At 56.7% G+C, this 21,850-nt stretch overlaps 3 protein-coding genes across 3 annotated transcripts; all 3 read right to left on the bottom strand.

Annotated features, from left to right (window-relative positions):
* Positions 1–369: 369 nt before the first annotated feature.
* APOC1 (apolipoprotein C1) lies at positions 370–2,923 on the bottom strand. Its single transcript, XM_016150211.2, has 4 exons — positions 2,830–2,923; positions 2,413–2,487; positions 1,744–1,891; positions 370–572 (listed from the first exon to the last, which is right to left on the bottom strand). The coding sequence occupies exons 1-4, from the start codon at positions 2,906–2,908 to the stop codon at positions 527–529; spliced, it is 348 nt and encodes a 115-aa protein (XP_016005697.2). The 5' UTR covers positions 2,909–2,923; the 3' UTR covers positions 370–526.
* A 2,428-nt stretch (positions 2,924–5,351) lies between these two features.
* On the bottom strand, positions 5,352–8,110 carry APOE (apolipoprotein E). Its single transcript, XM_016150199.2, has 4 exons — positions 8,000–8,110; positions 7,188–7,245; positions 6,531–6,708; positions 5,352–6,172 (listed from the first exon to the last, which is right to left on the bottom strand). The coding sequence occupies exons 2-4, from the start codon at positions 7,228–7,230 to the stop codon at positions 5,467–5,469; spliced, it is 927 nt and encodes a 308-aa protein (XP_016005685.1). The 5' UTR covers positions 7,231–7,245; positions 8,000–8,110; the 3' UTR covers positions 5,352–5,466.
* A 1,914-nt stretch (positions 8,111–10,024) lies between these two features.
* TOMM40 (translocase of outer mitochondrial membrane 40) lies at positions 10,025–20,655 on the bottom strand. The gene is made up of 10 exons (XM_016150192.2): positions 20,544–20,655; positions 20,175–20,448; positions 19,394–19,461; positions 18,851–18,943; positions 17,956–18,057; positions 17,771–17,876; positions 12,227–12,349; positions 11,987–12,063; positions 11,774–11,876; positions 10,025–10,701 (listed from the first exon to the last, which is right to left on the bottom strand). The coding sequence occupies exons 2-10, from the start codon at positions 20,440–20,442 to the stop codon at positions 10,562–10,564; spliced, it is 1,080 nt and encodes a 359-aa protein (XP_016005678.1). The 5' UTR covers positions 20,443–20,448; positions 20,544–20,655; the 3' UTR covers positions 10,025–10,561.
* Positions 20,656–21,850: the final 1,195 nt, after the last annotated feature.

The following is a 21,850-nucleotide window of genomic DNA, read 5'->3' as shown; positions in this document are numbered from 1 at the left end:
TTGAAAGTGTAAACACCTACTGTGTGCATGGTGACGAATCACCCCAGTCCCTTATCTTGGGCAGCCCACCAGGGAAGAGTACAGTATAGCAAAGTGTTAGCCCCAGGCTGGGGAGCCCATCCAGTTCTCCATTTCCTGGCTAAGTGACTTCCCTTCTCTGGATCTCAGGGCCTTTATGGGATTACTAGGGAGGGCCCAGCTCTCAAAGTTCCTGTGAGGATTCTTTTGCGATCCTGAAGTCCAAAGTCCTCAGCACAGGGCAAGTAGAGAATCCGCAATGCATTGGCGTCCCCTTCTTTTCCCCAGAGATGCATACCCCCACCCCCGCCCCAGTCTCACAGCCCTGGTGGCACAGCAAAGAAGCTCTCAGAATTCTCCACAGGATTTTTATTGCTGGTGGTAGGGGGCGGACATGGATATGTATCGTAGGGGAGGTCTTCGGTATAGGAACCAAAGGTTTTCAGAGCACCTTCTTGGGCACAGGCAGAGCGGAAGGGCTCCCTCTGGCATTCAGAGGGAAGTGGTTTCAAAATTTCTCCTTTAATTTGTTGAACATCTCCGAAAACCAGTTCCTGTAGGGAGAGATGGGGGAGAGATGGGGGAGGGGTTACCGTGCTTTGCCTTCCCTGGGGACGCCCAAATCCTGCTCTCTGCCTCCCTGATCTTATCCTGCCCTCAAGAAAACAGTAGGGCTCCCCGCACTGGTGGGGGGAGGAGAAATCTTGGCTGGGTGGCCCAGCTTCTGTGCCTCAGCTTCCCAGAGGCACCAGAGAGCCTTAAAGTCAGAATGCTCTGCCTCCGCCTGGCTTTTGAGGCCTTGTGTCTCTTACTACCGACCCTTTCTCTAAGCCTGCTCAGTCCCCTAGTCATTCAAGGCCCCTTTTCGGCCCCCTGCCTCTTGGGCCAGGCTGCACCCCTTACATGGAATGCCACTGTCTCCTTGAGTATCTACAGATCTTCCTGCCTCAGGGCCTCTGCACTCACCCTCTACAGGGAACATTCTTCCCAAGTTTCTCAGATTTCTGGCCGGATTTTCCTAACCATTGCGATCTTACTTTAAAGTCTTATCTCTTCAGAAACCAGTCTGCAAAGGTCCCTCCCTCCCCAGTTCTTCACAGTTTAAACCCACCCTGTTTATCTTCTCCTGGCTCAACTCTATCTGGGCTAATCTGGAAATCCACTGGTTTACTGTCTGTTCCTCCCCACACTCTCCCTCCCCTCCAGAATGTCAGTCTCCACCCTCCCCCCCTTCCCCCCCCCTCGCCAGCACCACCCAGCCCCCAACCCCATGCACTGGGACTTATTATTCTCCATGTTGGAACCGTTCCTGGCACTTAGCAGGTGCTCAATAAACATTTGTTCATGAATAAATGATTCTCTAACTCACCAAATGGAGCCAGTGTTGCTCAAATACTGTATCGAGTATTTACAACATGCCAAGTGCTATGCCAGTCCCCTAGTTTACCTCCCCTTAGAACTGCCCACTTCACAGGTGAGGAAACTGAGGCTTGCGACCACACAGGGCACAGTGAGTCTTTGCCAGCCTCGTCCATCCAACTCCCAAACTTGGGTCTTTCACCATCTCTACAGTGGGGCTAGATGAGGGAGTCAGAGAACCTGTCCCCTGAGTCTGAGCACCCTGAGATCCAGCTGTGTGACCACAGGGACAGTGCTGACTTTCCCAGTCTGTTGGTGGATCCCCCCCCCCCCCCTCGCCTCCCATGCATGGGGAAAAGGCCTAACCGGGTCTTCTCTGGAAAGTCGCTCTTTTTGATCTGGTCAACGGCTTTTCCGAACTTGTCCGCCACGGTTCTTCCAAACTCCGTCAGCTTCTCCGAGATGCTCTCCAAGGTACTGGAGACATCTGGGGCTGCCTGGGCTGGGGCTGGGCCTGCCCAGAAGAGGGGCAGGGGTGCAACAATTTCAGGATCGGGAGCCCTTAGGATGAGCTTCCAGGGATGGAAAAGGAGATGCTTGAATAGGATTCTTGGGGGTCATAGTGTTAGAACTGGCAGGGGGTGGGCAGCAGGTGCAGTACGAGTGACCAGGTAGCGTTCAAGCTGCTGAGTATCACCTCCCCCTCCCCCCCAACCTCCCCGTTCCTCTCTGGTCATAAAAGCAAGACAGCCAATCCCGAATGGGTGAGAGTCCTTACATCATCTGTAGCTAGGGTTCCCCTGGGCAGATTGGTTACCCGCTGGACCGCCCTTGAGAGAACCCTGAGAGCTCATCTGATAGGTGGGAGAGGTGGGTGAGAAGGGGGGTGGTGGTGCTGATCATTGGACAGCAGGGGAACCGGGGCACAGGAGGGGCTCAGAGCTCTCCAGGGTCCTCCAAGCCTGGGCCCGGGGCTCATGGCCAGCTTCATGCTTTCAATTCTCAAACTCCCAGATTCTCTTATCCCACTTTTACCTTCCAAAACCATCGCCAGAACCACTGCCAGAACCGGTAGCGACAAGATGAGCCTCATGGCTGGGCCGGAGGGATCTGGAAACAGAGGTGGAGGTTGGGGTGATCAGTGGTGCCCCTCCCTCTTCCCCCAAGGTCCTTCCACTCCTTCCCTTGTGCTCTTGGTGTGTGTGCCCAGGGTCCCTTCCCGGCACCGAGCACCAACCTGGATCAGACTCTGGACAGTCCTGGGAGCAGGTCCCAGCCTTTATTGTCTGGGGAGAGGGTGGGGCAAGTTCACTTCCCTCCCTCGGAGCCTCCCCTGGCACCTGCCTCCCTGTGCCCACCCACCTTTTCCTCTTCTATCCCTTGCTGGTGGGGACGGGGGTCAAGTGGGTCACTACTAGGTCCCTTAGCCTGAAGCCTCTTGCTGTTCATTACCCTTGCCGCCAAATCTCCTTGTTGGGGGACCTTGGCCGGAGCTGAGGGACCCCTTGTTCCCTTGGGGGACAGCCTTCATCCTCTCCCCCTCCTGCTCTCTGTTACTCAGTAACTCAATTCACACTGTGTCCCCAGGCCACCTCTTCCATCCCTTCCCCCTTCTCAGCAAGCTTCTTCAGCTCAAACAACTCTTGCTCCATGCCTGTGGGGTCACAACAGCCTGCTCCAGGCTCCTGCCTGCCATGCCCCCTCCACCTTCCTTTCAGATCAGCCCTTCTAGTCTCCCCTCTCCTTGCATCTGGTGGCCTCTGGGCCTCTCTGGATGCTCTCTGGAGCCTGCACTCCACAGCTCCCGATCTCCCTTTTGGGGAGGGTTTTTTCAGCCTGTTTGAACCACGCAGCCTCATCTGCAAGGCTTTCAGTGTGCGCCCCTCCATCCATTCTACCAGGTCTCCCCAACCCTGCCATTGCCTGGCCACTCTCCAAGCCTCCAAGGCCCCTGTAAACGCTCCATCTGCTCCTCTTCACCCTCTCAGTCCCCTCCTGGCCCCAAGCCTCCCAATACTACATCTATCCCCCAGGGCTGGAGTCCGATGCTTCCCCCACTTCTCCTCCGCTGCCTTTGACCGCCAGTGACCTCTGGTAGTTCAGGGGAGGGTGGCCCTGGGCCCCAGGCTCTAGGCTGACTGGCCCTGTGCCCCCACAACCACGTGTCAGCCTGGGGGCGACAGGGGATGGTTGTGAAAGGGACTCACAGACCAGAGGCTGGCAGGATTGCAACACCCCTCTGGCCAGCTCAGCAGCTTCCAGCGCCTGTCAGACCCCAGCTGTCTTCCCAGACATCTGCTTCCTCCGTGAGCACAGTGCTCCCCAGACACCCATCCTAATGTCTGCCCCACCCTCCCCCGCCCCCCAGGAATGGAACAACTTTGCTTTGCCAGTCTTTTTAAAACTTTAATTATTTAAATTAGTTTCAAGTATACAGCATATTGGTTAGACATCTACGATGTTCATAAAATGATCTCCCCAATTGTTCCCTCCCTCCCCTGGCCCTCCACCTCGCCATCACATTAGTGTTAACTGCATTCTCTCGCCATGCTTGCTTTTCCAGTCTTGGCCTCACCTTGACTATAGGGGTTTTCGTTTATGGATGAGGAAACGGAGGCACAGCCAAGGACATTCAATGGTTAAGTGTGGGGGGCTCTCTCGGACTCCAGGCTGTCTCCCCTGACCCTTGCTGGAGTCAGCCTCCGCCCCACAGCACCCCCTGCCAGCCTGTGTTCCCCAAAACTGCTTCCCCAGCCCTTGTCTCACCCCTTAGACCTGACTGGGATTGTGGTGAGGTGAGACACTCTTCTTTGTTCAGATGTCTTCATGTGTGAGAATTCAAAATTCATCTCTTCAAGTGGGAGACATGGCTGATGCTGCCTCCCTCCTTGACGTCTGGGGAAACTGAGGCTCTGAGAGGGCTCAGCGCTAGCTAGCTGTAGGGTGCACAGCGAGCGAATCGGCAGCAGGCCTGCCTGGGACTAGGTTCCCCTGCCTCCGAGCCCGCTGACCCTTCCCCTCTCTGCTGAGCAGGGGTGAGTCAAGGAGCAAAGGCCCCCTGGGAGACATGAGCTCAGGCCTTGCCTGTCCTTTGGTGAAAGCCCTGCTCCCCTCCTCTGAGACCACAGCGGGCTGGAGAGGGAGGTGCCTGCGACTCCATCCGGGGCCTCAATCCTCAACCCTCTGCCAACTCCCAACTCAGTCTCCCAGTCCGGGACTCCAGGGGCCCATGCAGATCCTCATGGAAGGTTCCTCTCCATTCTCTCCAGACCCCAGACCCCTGTTCCAAGAAAGAACAGGGGACAAGGAAGCACAGCTCAGAGAAGGGACTTGAATACCCAGAGGGAGGAAGGGCAGAGGGCTCAAGTGCAACAGAATGGCAGGCAGGACAAACACTCACGGAGGAGCAAGGGGAAAAAAAAAAAAAAAACAAGCTAGGCCAGAGCACAAGAAACCGGGGTGGGGAGAGAGAACAGAGGTGGAGGAAAAGAGGAAGCTGGAAAAAGGAAGCAGGACAGACAGGCCAGGAGAGGGAAGGAGGTAGAATCAGCTAAGACCGGAATGGATGCAGCCAGGGGAGAGAATAACGAGTGGGAGCAAATAAAAATGGCCTCATAATGGCAGTGGTCTCGGCTCTTTTGAGTCACAGCTCTATGAAGCAGATATTATGAAGCTGGGCAAACTGAGGCTCAGAGAGGTTGCTTTTGCCCACAGTAGTCAGGGCCAACTGCAGGATTTAATCCAGGGGCGGATTTGTTCCAGAACCACATCTCAGAGACAGAATGGAAAGAGGCAGAGGAGAGAGGGTCGGTGGCAGAAAACCCCAGAAAGGGACAGAAGGAAGCAAAGACGGAGTTAAGAGAGACGAAAAACAGAAACGCACGTGGGCAAAGGGGATGGGACTGAGACCCATGTGTGCGGAAGGAGAAACTGAGGCTCGAGCTGTGAGAAATCACACTCAAGACTCTGGCCACTGCTGTGAAACTTGCTGAATCTTTATTAAGCCAGGGCCCCCCGGGGGACAGTGGGGGCTGGGAGAGGCGAGGGCGCGTGTGGCTGGAGAGGGCCCGTGGGCAGTGTGCCAGGCACTCATGTGGTCTTGCTGGGCTTGGTGGAGGGGCTGATGCCCAAGGCGGACTGCACCTTCTCCACCAGGATGGCCCATTGGCGCTCCATGTCTTGCACCAGGGGCTCAAACCAGCTCTTGAGGAGGTTCTGGAAGGCCTCGGCCTGCAGGCGCACCTGGCTGGCCTGCTCCTCCACCTTGGCCTTCAACTCCCCCATCTGATCACGCATGGTGTCCAGGCGGTCGCGGGCCTGGTTGCCCACCGACTCCAGGTGCCCGCGCACCTTCTGGCCCCAGGCCTCCGCCCGCTCACGCAGCTGCTCGCTGGGGGTGATGGCCTGCACGGGGCCCTCCATCATCAGAGGCGCGAGGCGCTCATGGATGGCGCTGACCCCGCGCTCTGCGGCCTCGCGGGCCCCGGCCTGGTAGACAGCCAGGCGCTTCTGCAGGTCTTCCGCGTCACGGAGCAGCCGCTTGCGCAGCTTACGCAGGTGTAAGGCCAGGCGGCCCTGCAGGTCGTCGGTGCTCTGGCCCATCGCGGCCTGTGCTTCGCTGCGGTACTGCGCTAGGCGGTTGCGCACATCCTCCATGTCCGACTGCAGCCGGGCCTGTGCCGCCTGCAGCTCCTTGGACAGGCGGGCCTGGGTCTCCTGGGCTATGGGGCCCACCTGCTTCTCCAGCTCCTCCTTGTAGGCCTTCACCTCCTTCATGGTCTCCTCTATCAGCAGTCTGCAGGCCAAGAGGGCAGGAGGGAGCATGTGGGTGGAGAGAGACAAAAGGAGAAAGATGGGGTGTGGGGGCAGAGACCTCAAAGAGGAACAGAACGAGAGGACGAGACAGCAGCAGAAACAAGAGGGGAGAATGTGAGACACTGACCTAGAATGATAGACGGAGAGGCGGACAGGAACATGCCAGAGACAGAATCAGAGAGGTAAAACCTGGAGTCCGAGGCGGGGAGAGGAAGTAAGAAATGAATAGATCCCTAGGAGCTGGTGACAGGGACGGAAAGAAACCCAGACCGGTGGAAGTTGCGGGTCCCGAATGAACTGCTCACCAGGAGGGGTCGGGGCCAGGCGGGGACACTCACTTTAGCTCCTCGGTGATCTCCGTGCTGAGAAGCTCCTCTTTCACCTTGTTAGACAGTGTCTGCACCCAGCGCAGGTATTCCCAGAAGCGGCCCAGTGCCTGCTCCCAGGGCTGCTTGGCCTGCCACCTGTCGGGCTCCTGCCCCAGCTTCACCTCCTCCGCCACATCGGCCTGGCATCCTGCGCGGAGCAAGTTCAAGGCAGTCAGGGTCCTCCCTCCCCTCCAGGCACACAGGCGGTGCTCCACAAATGCTTGTGCACTTCTTCGGGGCACTGGTGGGCAGGGAGGGGGTGGAGGGACGGCCAGCCAGGTTCATCACATAACAGGCATTTACTGAGTGTGTGTTCCATGCAGGGCCGTGGTGGGGGTGATGGAGAATAAAGATAATCACAGCTGACACATCGTGATCACTACCTGCCCCACGACAATGTATTAGAAAAACGTTATAACACCTGTTTTAAGGACGGGGCAACTGAAGCCCAGAGAGAGTAAATAGTTGCTCAGAGCCAATGAATATTAAAAGAGGCCTCAGACCTGGACCTCCTCTCAAGGGGGAGAAAGACCAGCAGAAGTGGGGACCCAGGGATGGAAGGAGGCAGGGGGTACAGGTGAGATGGAAGAGGGAGGGGCAGGAACCTCAGCAAGCCCCACCCCATACCTGCCAGGAGCGTGACCACTAGGGCAGCCCACAGAAACTTCATCTTCAGCAGGTCAGTCTGGGGGAGGGAGAAAGTGTCAATCAACAGCCAGTGGGGTCTCCTCCGTCCAGCCATAGCCCCACCTGCAACCCCATGGAGGCCTTCAAAGCCTCCCCTAGTCCCAGGTCTGCATCATCCTAATCCCATCACAAACATTTACCTAGCGCCCTCCATTGTCTATTTAACTCCCTCATTGTCTTCTGTCTCCTCATCCCAAGGTCAGCCTCCCCACCAAAATTCCATCTCCCTCTCCCAGGGTTCAAATTCCACTCCCCGCCTGCCTTCCATGTGGCTCCAGCTGGGCATTCTAAGTTCCGACCCAGCATTCCTCACTCTGCCTTCACATTCTAAGCTCCAGCTCCACAACCCAGTGCCATCCTCCACCTATCAGCTAAGTTAATTCTTATTTAAAATCCTCCCACCAATGCCCTAGCTATCCCGCCACCGCCCCCAAGCCTCCATGTAGTGGGGATCTGAGGATGCAGGGGCATCCAGTAGGTGCCCAATAAATGTGTGAGAACACGTGGGCTCCCTCTATGGCTCATCCGGCTCTTCTATTAGTCCGGGTGCTGCACTCACCCCACCTTCTAGCTGTGTTGGGCCGCGCCTGGGACCGGACCCCACCTCCCGCAGATCCAGTCCCCAGCCTCTGGCCGCGTCCCCAGCTCCTGATTCTGTTCTGATCCTGGAGTAGGACAGTCACCTCCTCCCCCTGGCCCATCCCGCACAGAAACCCTGAGCTGGTCTCCGCGCTCCCACTCCTGCTTCTCACCGGCTCCTGGAGAAGCCGTCTTTCACCTCCGCTCTGGCTGAGTAGGACTCAAGGATAGATCCCAGACTCCTCCAATTATAGGGCTCCCCCTGCCCCGCCCATTCCTCCAGGGCTAGGGCAGCTGGGCCAGCCCCCAGTCACGAGGAGGGCTGCTCTCCCTTCACACAGCAGGGAGGAAAGGAGGTGGAGCTTGGAGGCCCTGTGACGCCCCCAGCCCCCATGAGGGGAGGCACCGTCTTACCCAGTAACTCAGGCGCCCTCTATTCTGGGGGGCTGAGCATGGAAGGGGAAGGCGCAGGCGGCTGCTGAGAGCACCCCCTGTCTGCTCCTCTTTTCTTGTGGATAAAATTTTGGGAGAGGGCTAGGGTCCCGAAATCCTGGGTCAGAGGAAGGAGGGGCTAGGGGCTTGGATTCCTGGGTCTGAGGGAGGAGACTGGAGGCTGAAAAACGGGGTGGGAGGCTGGGGGCAGTGGGAAGCATCTGCTGAAAGCCTGGACTTTGAGAATGAAACTTGGGTCTTACCCCTAGCTCCCTCTTTGGTTGTGACTTTGGGTACGAATGAGCCTATCTGAGCCCCTGTCCACCTGTGTGAAATGAAAATCCAGCACAAGCACTGTGGATTCCAGGTGCCCGAAGAGTGTGTCTTCACTGGGCTTGAAGCATTTATGCTGCCTGGTTAGGACTGGGGACTCTGAACCAAACTGCCACAGCCTGAATCTGGGCTCTGTCAGTTGCCAGCTGTGTGACCTTGGGCAAATGACCAGGCCTCTCTGAACACTGTTTCTTGGTACACAAAAGCAGGGAAATAGTTGCATTTACACCATCATTCAGTGATGCAACGAACTACAGGAAGTCCTTACTTAACCTTGTTGACAGATGGTTCTTGGAACTTGGGGAAAACAATATATAACAAAACCAATTTTACCAGAGGCTAATTGATAGAAATGAGTTAAGTTTCTACTGGTATCTCGTATAAGGAAATGATGTGGAACAAAATGTTAAGAACCTGCTGTACCCTACTACTGAGGGAGAGAACACCCTTGGCACACAGTGGGTCCCAAGTTAGATCTAAGTGTTGTGATCTAATACCGTCACCTCCCTAGCAGTCCTGTTACAAGAATCCAGCTATTTCACAGATGAGAAACCCCAGGTTCAGAGCCAAGGCCACACAGGAAGAACCAGAGTTGGGATGGGATTCCATGGGGTCAGGGGAGGCCAAATGCCCGGTCCCAGGAAGTGGGCCCCAGCGCCAGCCAGGCCTGTTTGCTTTGGCCTTTGAGGGCGCTGACAGAGTGGGCATTGTGACTTCTCCAGGTAATAAGGGGGCATCTCTGCCTAGCTGCCACCCTCTCCAGACCCTTTGTGTGTAGGTTTCTGTTCCTATCTGGGGAGTTAGGGGTGTGTTTACCTGAGCCCTTAGTGGGCCAAACTGATCCCCCCGGCTCCCAGCATCAGATGCCTGAGACATTGGTGACTCGGCCTCCGAACCTCCTCCTCCGGACCAGGGTCAGAGACTTCAGGCCCTTCCCCAGGCCCAAGAGTCCTCCGCCCAAGCCATTCTCCCCAGTCAGGCTCAGTAATTGATTAAGTCTTTCCAGGTGCTTGAATCCATCATGAAACATCTGGAAGCTTGGACCTCCCTGTCAGAAAGAAGTCCTAACACCCCATCACCCCATGCCCCTTTTGGAACCTGGAAAGCCCCCATCTCAGCCTGCTGCCTCCACCCCTGCACTCAGACAGTGCCGTCCCTGTTGCTTTAGCTCCTAGGAACAAAGTATCTTACAGCCAGTCTGGCCAGGCCAAGGGGCAGCCAGTGACCAGAAGACCCCGCCCTCCTGGTGAGGGAAGGCCTGATTTCCCAGGGAGGGCGGAAGTCACAGGGTAGCTGTGTGATCCTGAGCCAGGCTCGACCCCCTTGCAGCGTCACCCTTAGGCGCTCCAGCCTTTGGCGCCCCCTACCGACGGCTGTGGGAAGGTCAGACTGGATGGATTGAGCAAAACAGGGCCACAGACTGGTAGGAAAACCAAGGCCTCCCATTTTGCTTTTTTTTATGTATATTTTTTGTTGTTTTTCTGTAAAATGTCCCAGTTCTTCCATAACTTATAAACATGATTTATACCACGGGGTAGATGGGAGAGTGGGTGGGGTGAGCCGGGGATGGGGAAGCTCCTCTTCCTGCTGCCCCCTCCCCCGACCCCGGGCCGGGGCCCAGGGCCCTTTAGAGGGTGGGGACGCCCCAACACCTCCCTGAGGCTGTCTGGCTGCCTCTGCCCCTGGTGCTCCGAATCTGGCAAGCCCTTTGTTTCCGGAACCCTTTCTGGGACCTCAGGGCCACTGGGCATGCTGCCCCTGGCACTCCGAAGCCTGAAGTGCCCGTGTTCCAGAATCCCCCCTCAGCTGCTGGGATGATGGGTCCCTTCCTTTCCGCTTCCCCGCCCCCCAACCCCCAGGAGGGAGGGAGGGAAGGGACGGAACGGGGAGGGGGCTCAGGTCTCCCCTCCATGACAGGAGAGGGGGTGGGATCTGAAGGAAGGGTGTGGGAGGCGGGGACCAGGAGGGGTTCAGCCGATGGTGAGGCCGAAGCCGCACTGGAACTTGTTCTTCCGGTGATTCAGGAAGGCCCCGAGGGCCAGCGTCAGGGGCAGGGGCGGGAGCTTCTTCTCCAGTGTGGCGCCCACGATCCAGTTGCTGTCCACAGAGCCTGTGGGCAGACAGCTGCCGTGAGAGCGATGTGCCCGCTTCCCACTGTCCCCGGAGTCACACTCCAGGCCACCTCGGACACCACCAGCCAGATGCCAGCTTCCAGACCTCTGACCAGGCTGTTCCCAGAAACCTCCCGTACCCCAAGTACTCAGCCCTGGGAGCAGCTGGCTTAGTCTTCCTCCACTCCCAGCTCAGTGATCCCTTCCTTCCAGGAAGCCTCCGCCACCCACGGGCTCCCCCATCCCAAGTCCTGTCCAGATCAGGTCCTAGCTCTCTGGGGATGGGTCTGTCCTTCCCAGGGTGAGCCCTGTGAGGACAGGGCCTGGCTGCCACTGTGTCCCCAGCATCCCAAGCACGAGGCTGGGAACAGTGGGTGCTCACTGTCTACTGAACGAAAAATGGAAGTCTCCTCTCAGGCTCGTTTGCAGAACCTGACGGATGTGTGTGCACAGAGCCGTCCCCACGTGGGAGGGGGGCTCACTCACTTCACAGAGCAGAGATGGAACCCCAACCCAGCCTCTGCCACTGCGCTGACAGCAGAGCGAGGGCTGAGAGGCTTCAGACGCCAAGGAGCCCCTGGACCTAATCACTACTGGTAGCAGCCCTGCCCTTGGCTGACTGACGAAGCCTCGGGGGGTGGTGGTCTTTACACCCCTGAGCCTAGAACCACAGAGGCCCAAGAAGGAAATCTTAAAACTCCTGCTCAGTCCTCGAGTCGCAGCTGAGAGGAGGTTCTGGACCTAGTAGCTACCGGGCAACCTCGGGAGGCTTGGTTTCCGCTGAGAGGTGTGTGGGGTGGCCAGACACACTCTGGGCTGCCTTCCACTCACAGAAACGGAACCAAGAGGGAACCGTGCAGAGGGGGAAGTGGGCCACTGGCTGGGGTGACGAGGAAGGGACGTGTGAGGTACCAAGGCTGGGGCCCAGGCCCCCACCTTCTTAACAAGCGTTTCTGGGTAACGTGGAGACCCACAAAGTCCCGGCATGCTGCCCTCCATCATCTTCAGCCTACACCCGCTCAGAGCTGAGTCACCTCTCACCCGTTTTCCAGGGGAAACTGAGGCCTGTACCTTTGAAGAGGAGGTTGGCCTTGGGCAGGTCCAGCTGGTACCCGAAGGAGACACTTGTGTCCTGCATCCTTGTGCTGGCCTCAAACTCCACACCCACCTGCAGCTGGAGGGGCCAGGGCAACAGTCAGTTTCCGAGGCTGGAGCCCCGGCACATGAGCCCCTGGCAGCCCAAGCCTGGAAGTACGCCCGGCAACGGCGTCCGGACCAGCTCACCTGGTTACTGGCTTTGTGGTAGTAAGTCGCATGCATGCCCGCCTGGCCCAGTGTTACTGTCGCCAACCAGTTGTTTACTGTAAGAGAGAAGGGTGAGAGGTGGGGGCAGGTTACCAAGAGGACTTGAGGACCCAGCCCCTCCTCCCACAGACCAGGAGTCCAGCCCCCAGCCCCCTTTTCCCTTAAACCCAGGAGTCCAGGCCCGCAGCCCCGAATCCTACCCTTAGGCCCCAGGCTCACATGTGTATTTCCCAGCTAGAGACATGACAGTGCCCTCTTCCCCGGGCCGCCGGTGGTAGACCAGCTCTCCGCCCAGGGCTAGACACGGTGTGATACTCTGGAGGTAGTGGGCCACGAGGATTCCTGTGGGTAAGATGGCAGGGTGTGACTTAGGCTTCATGGTGGTCACTTTCTACCTGGCCAGTGTGCTAGGCCACACTCCTGCTCCAGACAGCTTTTTAAGCTGGCCCCTGCAGGAGGCCTGGGGCCTGTGGCCTGGCCTCAGGCCTCCCACACCTGCTTCTCCATAGAGCTGATGACAGGGCTCTGAGGTCAGCCCTTCTGGCCCTGTGGGAGCTCACTTGGTCTGTACAACCCAGTGCAGCTGGCATTCATTCGCCACCATTTACAGAGGAGGCCGAGTAAGTGACTCACCCACGGTCACAAAGTGCATATGAACCACTCTGCTGCTGAGAAAGCACACCCGCGGGGACAGGATGGCCAGGGTTCACATTCCGGCCATACCACTTGCTGGCGGAGTAACCGCAGGCCACTGGCATCACTGCTTGGTAGACAGGACTACCCCTCGGGGTGGAGACAAAGCCCCAAGGAAGGGATGCCAGCACCCTAGGACTGATCCCTGCCCCTCATGCCCTGAGGCCCCTGTGTTTGCTAACAGATGACTCTCCATGAGCCAAGGCCTGAGACTCATTCACGCCCAGGAGAGCAGATACCACAAATGTGATCTTATAGGAGGGGAAGAACCAGGGGTGGGGGACGCAGGAGTGACAAGGAAACAGACAACACAGATACTTACGGAGACAGGAAAGCAGAATCAGAAATGGAGGGGAAAGAAACGTAAGGTTCTCTGGAGAGAAACCAGCCAAGACTGAGCAGAGACAGGTCGAGCGGTTGCGACCCAGCAAGAAAGAGGAAGACCTGAGAAAGGGGAAGCGGGGACGGGCAGGGACAGGATGGAGCAGAAGGCACGCACGACCCTGTTTCTCAAAGAAAACCAGAGGCACAGACTCGGGCTGGCCGAAGGAGCAAGGCAGGAACAGGCGGATAGGACCAGGGGTGGGCTGCCGGTGCGGCTAAGGGAGAGTTCACAGCCAGGGCCCTGGTGGTGTCTTCTGGGGAGGTTAGGGTCCCGGGTGGGCTGGAGCTGGCCACTCTGAGCTTACATTTCCTCTCCTAACAAGCAGATGACATAATCAGCCCCTCCCGCTGGCTATTAAACCATCACCGCACACATCTGGCGTGGCCCATCCATTCATTCAGTTGAGGTCCACAGAGGGAAAGTTACTTATTAGTCACATGAGACTTAAAACTCACGGGCCTCCCAGCTCTGCCAACTGTTGAGACTGAGGGCCTTGAGACATCTCAGACCCTTCCTCCTATCTCCCGGCCTGCCCCTGGCCCCACCCTCCTTCCTGGTCTCCTGCCTGAGCCTCGCCCTCTCCCAGCAACTGCACGTGCAGCAGAGGGATCCTGCTACAACACACACTCAGCCCTGCTCTACCCCTGCTCAGAGAACCCGCTGTGGCTCCCCAGTGCCAAGGAGGCCCTGGGTCCTTCCTCACAGCACACCTGCAAGGCCCCGTGTGGCTCGGCCATAGCTCCCAAAGAAAGCCACTTCCTCTATCCCTGACACAACTGGCCTAGACACAGGGACCGGCCAGCCACACCTGTGTCTAGGCAGCAGAGCCACAGAGCTCTCTCTGCCCTCTGGGCCCATGAGCACACTGCTCCCCCGCCCAGTGGACCCTCCCCTCTACCTGGTCTTGCCGATTAAATATCTGCACCTAAGCATCTCCTGCATTTGGCTACTTTTCTCCAGCACGCTGCCGCATGGAGCCACCACCCCCATGGGACCCTGGCAGTCGCCCGGTCCTGGTTCCCCGTTTCCACCCAGCCCCTATCACTGGTGAGAGCAGAGCACTGAGTCTGTGGGAACCGAAGTCCGAACGCAGTCTCCACTGCTGAATCTTCCCTGGCCCCCACGGCCCCTGTTCATCCCCGAAGCGCACACCCTCGGCCCGTGGTCACAGTGGCCCAGGCTGCTCTTCCTCCTGGAGCTGCACAAGGTGCTGCCAGCACTCAGGTCCTCGTGGGCCTTTTCCTTGAAAACCTGACCCCTTCCTGCTTCTCAGTCCCCTAAACCCACTCTGGTTTTCCCTCATGCCAGACCCAGCTTTCCCGTGGCACGTGGGCCTGAGGCCGGGGCTTTGCTGAGAAGGGCAGCTCTCATCGGGGGGCAGAATGGGGGGGCTTCCTGCAGGGGTTGGAGAACCTGGTGAGTCCCAACCCCACTGGAAGGAGAGCAAGTGGGTCAGAGGTCTGGGAGAGAAAGCCTCAGGCAAGGGGCAGAGCCCCGCCCTGCAAAAGCAGTCCTGTCTCCCAAACCTGCTGGGCAGGAGATTTGGGTGCCACCCCCAGACCTTTCCCTGCAGAGCTGGGGCCACACCAGGATTCCTTGGGCAGTTGCCTGGGGCAGGACTGGCACACACCCAGGGCAGATGCTCAGGTCAGGGCAGCATCCAAAGGGAAGGTGGGTCTTGGTGCCTGCTGGACAGGACCTCTTTCTGCCCCTCATTGTAGTACCCTTTTCTGAGGGCCGCCCTTCTTGCCACCCTCCCTTGGATGAGACACTGCCATTTTAGAAAGGCTCCGTCCCTGTCACTCCAGGTGAGATGGGATCCCTGTTATCAGCTCCCACAGCAATGTGGACTTTTTCTGTGTAGGATTTCTCACAATAGCAATGAAGTCACTAGTGACCATCTGTTTAAAAGCACACATCTCTACCCCTGGCTCACAAGCCCCAAGAGGGCAGGAAGCGGCTGTCTCGGCAACCCAGCACTGTCTTGCTCAGGGCCGGCACAGGAGAGACATCCAAGAGGAGCAGAGGCCTTGGAGAGGGAGCCAGGTAAGAACATGGGCCTTTGAGTTAGGCCGCACCAAGTTCCAGCTCCTCTGCCTCCTCGCCAGGTGGTCCTAGGCCAGATTTCACCCTGGGGCCCCACTTTCTCCATCTGTGAGATGGGGGCCATGAAAACAGACACCTCTGAGCATTGTGGGGCACAATGGAGACCAGACAGAGCAAGCGCTAACTACGCGTCTGGCCCGGGACGCAGGGCTGAAGATGGGACCCCCACTGATTCCTTCGGCAAGGTGGTCACTGCTATTGTGCTCCTGTGACAGGCGAGGAAGCTGTGGTTCAGAGGGGGTGGAACCACCAGAGACCCGAGTCTGAGCTGTTGCTAGCGAGTTACTTGTGTGCGCAGCACTGACCTGGCCCGGTAGGCACAGTTCTCATTCGTGTCTAAGGAGAGGAAGAGACACCTGTGAGAACTGACATGAGTAAAGCCGGTGGCCCTGGGCCATGGGGAAGAGGGACCTGGAGGCCAGTGTTGGGGAGTAGGAGAGGATGATGCTGGCGAGGGTGATGCCTGGTGCCGGAGAGAAGCACGTGGACTACGTGGCCTTGGGGAAGCACTTCCCCTCTCTGGGCCTCAACAGGATGGGGACAATGTCAGCGCCTACCCCACAGGGCTGATGAGAGGATTCAAGAACCCATTTTTGTCACTAGTGCCTGGAACGGCTGAACGAAGGGGAGGATGCACATAGCATGTTTGAGGGAAGAAGTAAAAGATGGGACCTGCCATGAGCACCATTTACTCCTTTGCTCAGTATTTTCTAAGCACTTACTCGCTCCTGGCAAGATTCCAGGTCTGAAAGAATCGTCATCCTGACGTAGGAGATAGGCGATAAAGAGAGAAACTACTTCAGAGGGACGGGGTGACGCGATACAGCGCAAACGTGCATGCGTTAGTCATGGAAAGGCTTCTAGTCAGGGTGGATGTGCCCTGAGACTCACTCTTTCAGCCATGTCAAAAACCAGAGAATTCTAAGCAGTGGGAACGGCATGTAAAAAAGTCCTGGGGTAGAAAGAACACAGCCATTCCGGGAAGCAACAGAAAAGCTCATGTGGCCTAACAGCAGTGAGCGTGTGAGCAGAGTAGGTGATGGCTTCAGCGGTCAGCAGGGGAAAGAAAATGTTGCTTCCTGCCCTAGGCCCCTCATTCTGCCTGGGACCCCCACGGACAAAGCCTCACCGAGGCAGCCTCTCATGCCCAGCTTCCCTGTCTCCTGGCTTTCAGGACAGGGCCCTTCTCTTTCCCTGAACTTTGCAGCTACCCTCCTCCTCCCCTTCTTTTGGAAGCCCAAAGGTGATATCTCCTCTGAGAAGCCTCCTCAGCCTTGGCAGGCAGAAGTAAGAGCTCTCCCCGGGCAACCCCTCCCAGGGATTCTGTTTCCTGCCTTCACAAATGCGTTCAGTATTCACTGCCCAAGAGCCTGCCCCCCAGGACAGAGCACATGTGGGAACCACCAACTCCATCCTTTGGTTCAAGCCTCAAACTCAGGAGTCATCCGGATTCCTTTCTCTTATCTCCTGGCCTACATCGAATCCATCATCAAATTCCATCAGCTCCAACTTTGAAGTGCACCCAGCTCCAACTACTTCTCCCCGCCTCCACTGCCCCTGCGGCTGGTCCCTTTGTAGTCTACACATCACATGTCAACACAAGAGATCCTGTTAGAAACCAGTCGGATCCTGTCCCTCTCAAATGGTGACCCCTGACTCAGAGTAAAGGCCAAAGTTCCACAAAATGTTATGTGACTTGGCCCCCTCACTCCTGACTTCTCGCCCATGAAAGCCACTCTCCTCGACGCTCCAGCACAGGGTGTCTGGGGCCTTTGCCCTTGCTGTTTCCTCTGGTGGAAAAGCTCTTTTCCCATGTACCTGCTTGGCACCGTCCCTCCTGTCCTTATCTTTCCCTACAGCCCCATCACCTGACATCTTTTCTTTATAGACTGCTTCAGTTGTATCTGCCTCCACTAAAATGGAAGCTCCTAGAAGGCAGACTTAATTCTATGCTCACCACCTTATCCTCTGTGCCTAGAACATATACAGTACACGATCAATAAATGCTCGTTAAATCAACGTGGAGAAATCAAAGGCAGACACCTCAAGACAAAAACAAAAACAAACAAAAACCACCGAAGAGACCTGAAGTGCAGACAGAACTCAGATGGTTTTAGCCATCAGCCTCCATCTCAGACTACATGTGTCCTCCCCCAATTGCATATAGACCCCAGCAGCCCTGGGGTCTGCTCTGTGCCCCCAAACAACCCCAGGGTCCTATGGGTAATAATAACAGCTCCCTTCCTTGGGATGTGTTACAAACTTGACCCTCTTTGAAGGTTTTCATGCACACGAACCCACATGACCTACTCGACAACACTGTGCGGCGGCCCAATCTTACAGACAAGGAAACTGAGGCTCATCGAAGTGCTGGAACCTGCCTACAACTGTAGTTCAGCCAGCAGCAGAACTAGGGTTCGAATCTTGCTCACCCACGATGCTATGCTGTCTGATGTTTCAAAACCTCTCCCGCCCCTGCTTGTTTCTCGGATGTTAGAAAGGGGGTCTACAGAAGGGGATGGGCTTGCCGGTAAAGCCGCGGCTGGGGTTTGATCACCCCCTAGCCCTGCGCCTCTTACCTGAACCCACCAGGACATCTGGGTTCCCCAGGGTGACAGCTGCTGTGAAGTCAGAACCCCGGTACTCCCCGTCCACTTGCCAGTTCACGAACTTTGACTGCTGGGTCTGTGGGGGAGGAGGGGGAGTGTGAGGCAGCCTGGTGCTTAGGGTGGCTGGGGGAGCGGCCGACTCGACTCCCACTCACCTGGATGGCCATCTTAGATCTGAGGCCGGGGCCCAGCTGATGAATGACCTGAGCGTTGAGGCTGCCACTATTGTCCATGTCACCCACCAGCACGGGGAATGCCTGTGAGTCAACGGACAAGGTTAGAGGTCGGAGGTCTAGCACAATGAAATTACATGAGTCATGGGACAAGACGAGAAGCCTAGGAACAGACAGCCTCAGTTTGAGGTCCTCCCTTTCAGGAAGCCCTCCCGGACCACCTAGGCTGCATTAGGTTCCCCTCTGGGATCTCACAGCCTTTGGGTTCCTCCATTTCAGTCCTGCCCACCCTGGACTATTATTCTCTGGGGACAAACCTGTCCTGTCTCCACTAGACCATGAGCCCCATAGCTGTTTCAGTCACTGCTATGTCCCCAGCACAGGGCTGGGCACAGAACAGGGTTATAATGTTTTGTTGAATAAATGAATTTACTGAACAGAAATAATTAACACAAACAAAGACCTAATTCAGTCTTCCAACTCCACCTGAGTCCTGCTTCCTCCCAGGTCTCCAGTTTTGCCCTCACTCCCCTAACCTAGCCTCTGCCTGGAAGCCTGAGAGACATGTCAAAGGCATCAACCTGATCATGACTTTCCCTAGTTCAAATCTTCCCATGGCTCTCCAGCGCCCCCTAGAGAAAGTTCAAATGCCTAGTCTGGCATTCAAAGCCTCATCCAGCAAAGGACTGGGCAAGGAGCAGGGGTTCAGGATGAAGGAATGACTGGTGTTCTAACACATCTTAGAGAGACACAGTCCCCTCTTTCAAAACCCTTAGCTCCCTCAACAGCTCTGGCCTCCTACCCACAAAGCTTTTAGCCTGGTATTTGGCTACAATTGTTAGAAAAATGATACAATGAATGACAAGAGCAATCTCACCTCTGTGGGACTCAGCTGCTTTGTCCCCACATACGTGACCCCGAAGTGGTAGTTGGACTCCCCGATTGTGCTGAGGGCTACTGTGTGGTTTACCTGAGAGCACAGGGAGGGTTGCGGGGATCAGGCTATGGGCCACGCCCACAGGGAGAGCCCACCCCCTGCACAGCTTCCCTCCAGCAGGGGATGGGGGGTACCTGCCAATCAGGCTTCCCCATGAAGAAAGACAGGCATCTCTGGGCTGGGCAGGGAGTAAAGACTGGGAGGTGTGGCCTGACTAAAGACTTAGACCAAAAACGTGCTGGGGCTATATACCTGGCACTTCACTCCTGCCTGGATGTTATGGGGGGCAGGGTATCTCTGGATTCTGGGTCCCTAAACACTACCGCTGGCCCCCATTGAGTAGTCAGCCTGGTATTGTATCTCTGGGTCTTTTCAAGTACCAAGGAGCCCAGCCCTTTAGGGAGGAGTAAGGGGGCTGTATGTACAGATGCAGCGGGATGGCTGAGATGACCTCTAGAGGGTAAGGGCACCAGGAAGGCTCACCTGGAAATGGTTACTCAACCCTTTGTTGACTGTGAGCTTGACACCTTCCATCTGAATAGGAAACAGCTCTGAAGAAGAGAAATGCTGTCACACTTGATGCTCCACACACACACAATCTCTCATCCCTGCCTTTGCTATCCCCGTGAACTCTCCCTTCTCCAAGGAATCACAGAATGCTCCCAGCCAGTAAAATGGTAGTATAGCCTAATGGATGGGGCCTAGATCAGGACTTCTGCCTGACTCCAAATCCCAGTGCCACCACCCACTACTGTGTGGCTTTAGGAAAGTTACTTTACCTATGTCATCTGCTCATCCCATGGAAACATTGCAAAGATTTAATGAATTAACACACACCAAACGCCAGAATAGTGCTCAACATAAATTTCCAACACTTTTCCTATCACAATTCTTCCAAGCCAGGATCCAGAAGCTTGGGGTTCCGCCCCCACTAGACTCTTGCTAACACCTGACTGACACTGTGACCTTGGGCCTCAGTTTCCTTCCCGATCACACGAGGAGGCTGGCTTGACTGATTCCTGGTGCTTCTGAGGTCCCAGGGGCTTTTCTAGGAAGGGCATTCCATCCGAGATTCCATCATCTAATCTCATCATTCTAAGCCCCAAGTCCAATATTCCACCATTCGATCCCAACGTCAACTCCTAACGAACGCTCTGTTAAATAATTCCAATGGTCCGTGCCAATTCCCAAGGTTGCCTCAATGTGGTCCCCCTTTCCCCGAGATCTAGGCCATCACACCTCCGCCGGCTCCATCGCCCCTCACCCTTGCACTTCCGGTGGCACTCCTCGAACGTGCCCGGGTTGGGAAGGCAGCCGCAGGCCCCATCGTCCGCGGTTCCTGCAGGGCTGGCGGCCGCAGTCCCGGGCGTCCGTTCCGAACCTCGACCCGCCCCAGCCCCAGCGCCTAGGCCGCCCCCGAGTGGCGGCAGCGTGAAACCCGGAGGAGACGGCGGCGGCGGCGGCAGTCCCACGAGGGCGGGCGCAGGCGGCGGCCCTGCGGGCGGCGAGCTAGCGGCCAATACGTTCCCCATGGTCGCCTGCAGGGGAAAGTTCAAAGGGCGGGGGTCAGGGACCGTGCGTTCCCGGCCCAGTCCCACCCAACCCCCACCCTACTCCGGGCTCCAGTTCTCACTGGCGGCAGCGCCCGCTCCCGGCCTGGGCTCCGCTCCCACCCCGTGCGCCACGCGCAACCGAACCCACTGCTGCCGCCGCGGCCGCCGCCACCACCACCGTCCCGCCCCGCGTAGCTGATTGGTCCAAGATGCCCTGAAATCCGCCCACCAGCTCCGGGGCCTGGCCTTGCTATTGAAGCCATGGATGGAAGTCCCACCCACTTCTTTGGAACCTCCTTTTCTATTGGCTTCCAATCGCAGGAGGTCAAAGCACACCCCCCCACCCTTCCCATTGGCTCGCAGAGCCCACGCCTATTGGCTCGCGACGCCGCGGGTTCCGGTGCTCGCCTGCTATTGGTTTGTGCTGAGCACTTTGCAACGCCCACTGCCTTGTCGTCTCCGCCCCTCTTTCGACCCGGCCCCGCGGCGAAGTTTCCTTGATAATTGGTTGGTTTTGGCCCTTGCAGCATCCTGATTGGCTCCGGCAGGCACAGTGGTGACATAATCAGTCTGGTGCGTTCATTGGCCAACCTGCCAGGGTCGAGGGACACGGGTAAAGGTGCGTTGCGCGGCAGAGGCTGCTAGGCAGCAAGGTCAGGCCTCGCGTCCCGTCAGGCACCGCGACAGAGGGGCAGCCCCCTAGTCCCGGGTCGGCGACTGAAAACCGGAAGTCCTTCCCACAGTGCCCTGGGAGAATTCTAACCGGTTTTGTGAACCCTGTCCGGCTTCTTGTTACCCACAATGCCCTTTACCTGTTGAACGCGACAGTTGCCATAGACTCATCCCTCTTGTTACCCATTATGCCTTCTGTCCCCCACCTTCCCACACTCCAGACCTGTGTCACTGCGACTTCTATCTTTGGCCCATTCATTCCTCTCCCATTACCCAGCATGCCTCTGTCCCATTCATTTCAGGTTCATCGCCTATACTACCTTTAGCCCGTTTCTGCCTGTTCACTTCCGTCTTTCTTTTAGCCCTTAATTACCCATCATGCCTGCGTCCCCTATTTCTCCATTATTTATCCTTCTGCCTCTGGCTCATTCATTAAGATGTTACCCATCGTGTTCGGAGCTCCTATTACATTATTCATAATTTTGCCTATACCCTATTCTTGCCATCTATCCATTAAATCTGAGCCCCTCGTACTTAAATACTACCATTCCTATCATTGTTCTCTTTATTTCTGTCCATTACCCATTAGACAGCTATTGCACTGTTCCTTTTCATTAACTACCACACATTGGGCTCCTCCCCCTCCTTCCATTACGTCATTATGTTTTTGGTTCATGCATTTTTACTCATTATCCCCTCACTTAATTTTTTCATG

The sequence above is a fragment of the Rousettus aegyptiacus genome, unplaced genomic scaffold (assembly GCF_014176215.1).
Source record: "Rousettus aegyptiacus isolate mRouAeg1 unplaced genomic scaffold, mRouAeg1.p scaffold_m13_p_14, whole genome shotgun sequence".
NCBI classification, from domain to species: domain Eukaryota; kingdom Metazoa; phylum Chordata; class Mammalia; order Chiroptera; family Pteropodidae; genus Rousettus; species Rousettus aegyptiacus.
Note: the sequence above shows the minus strand (reverse complement) of the source record. Positions and strands in the feature narration are given on the sequence as shown.

Bases quoted from the DNA above. Each gene is read 5' to 3' on its own strand.
- APOC1 (XM_016150211.2), bottom strand. From the start codon at position 2,908: ATGAAGGCTGTCCCCCAAGGGAACAAGGGGTCCCTCAGCTCCGGCCAA. The intron at 2,488-2,829 runs GTAATGAACAGC...CTCTGTTTCCAG, and splicing joins AAGGAGATTTGGCGGCAAGG to ATCCCTCCGGCCCAGCCATG. The intron at 1,892-2,412 runs GTAAAAGTGGGA...TCTTCTGGGCAG, and splicing joins TCTGGCGATGGTTTTGGAAG to GCCCAGCCCCAGCCCAGGCA.
- APOE (XM_016150199.2), bottom strand. From the start codon at position 7,230: ATGAAGTTTCTGTGGGCTGCCCTAGTGGTCACGCTCCTGGCAG. The intron at 6,709-7,187 runs GTATGGGGTGGG...TGCTCCGCGCAG, and splicing joins AGTGGTCACGCTCCTGGCAG to GATGCCAGGCCGATGTGGCG. The intron at 6,173-6,530 runs GTGAGTGTCCCC...CTTGGCCTGCAG, and splicing joins GAGATCACCGAGGAGCTAAA to ACTGCTGATAGAGGAGACCA.
- TOMM40 (XM_016150192.2), bottom strand. From the start codon at position 20,442: ATGGGGAACGTATTGGCCGCTAGCTCGCCGCCCGCAGGGCCGCCGCCT. The intron at 18,058-18,850 runs GTGAGATTGCTC...GTTGACTCACAG, and splicing joins AGCAGCTGAGTCCCACAGAG to GCATTCCCCGTGCTGGTGGG. The intron at 11,877-11,986 runs GTGAGCTGGTCC...TGGCCCCTCCAG, and splicing joins ACCACAAAGCCAGTAACCAG to CTGCAGGTGGGTGTGGAGTT.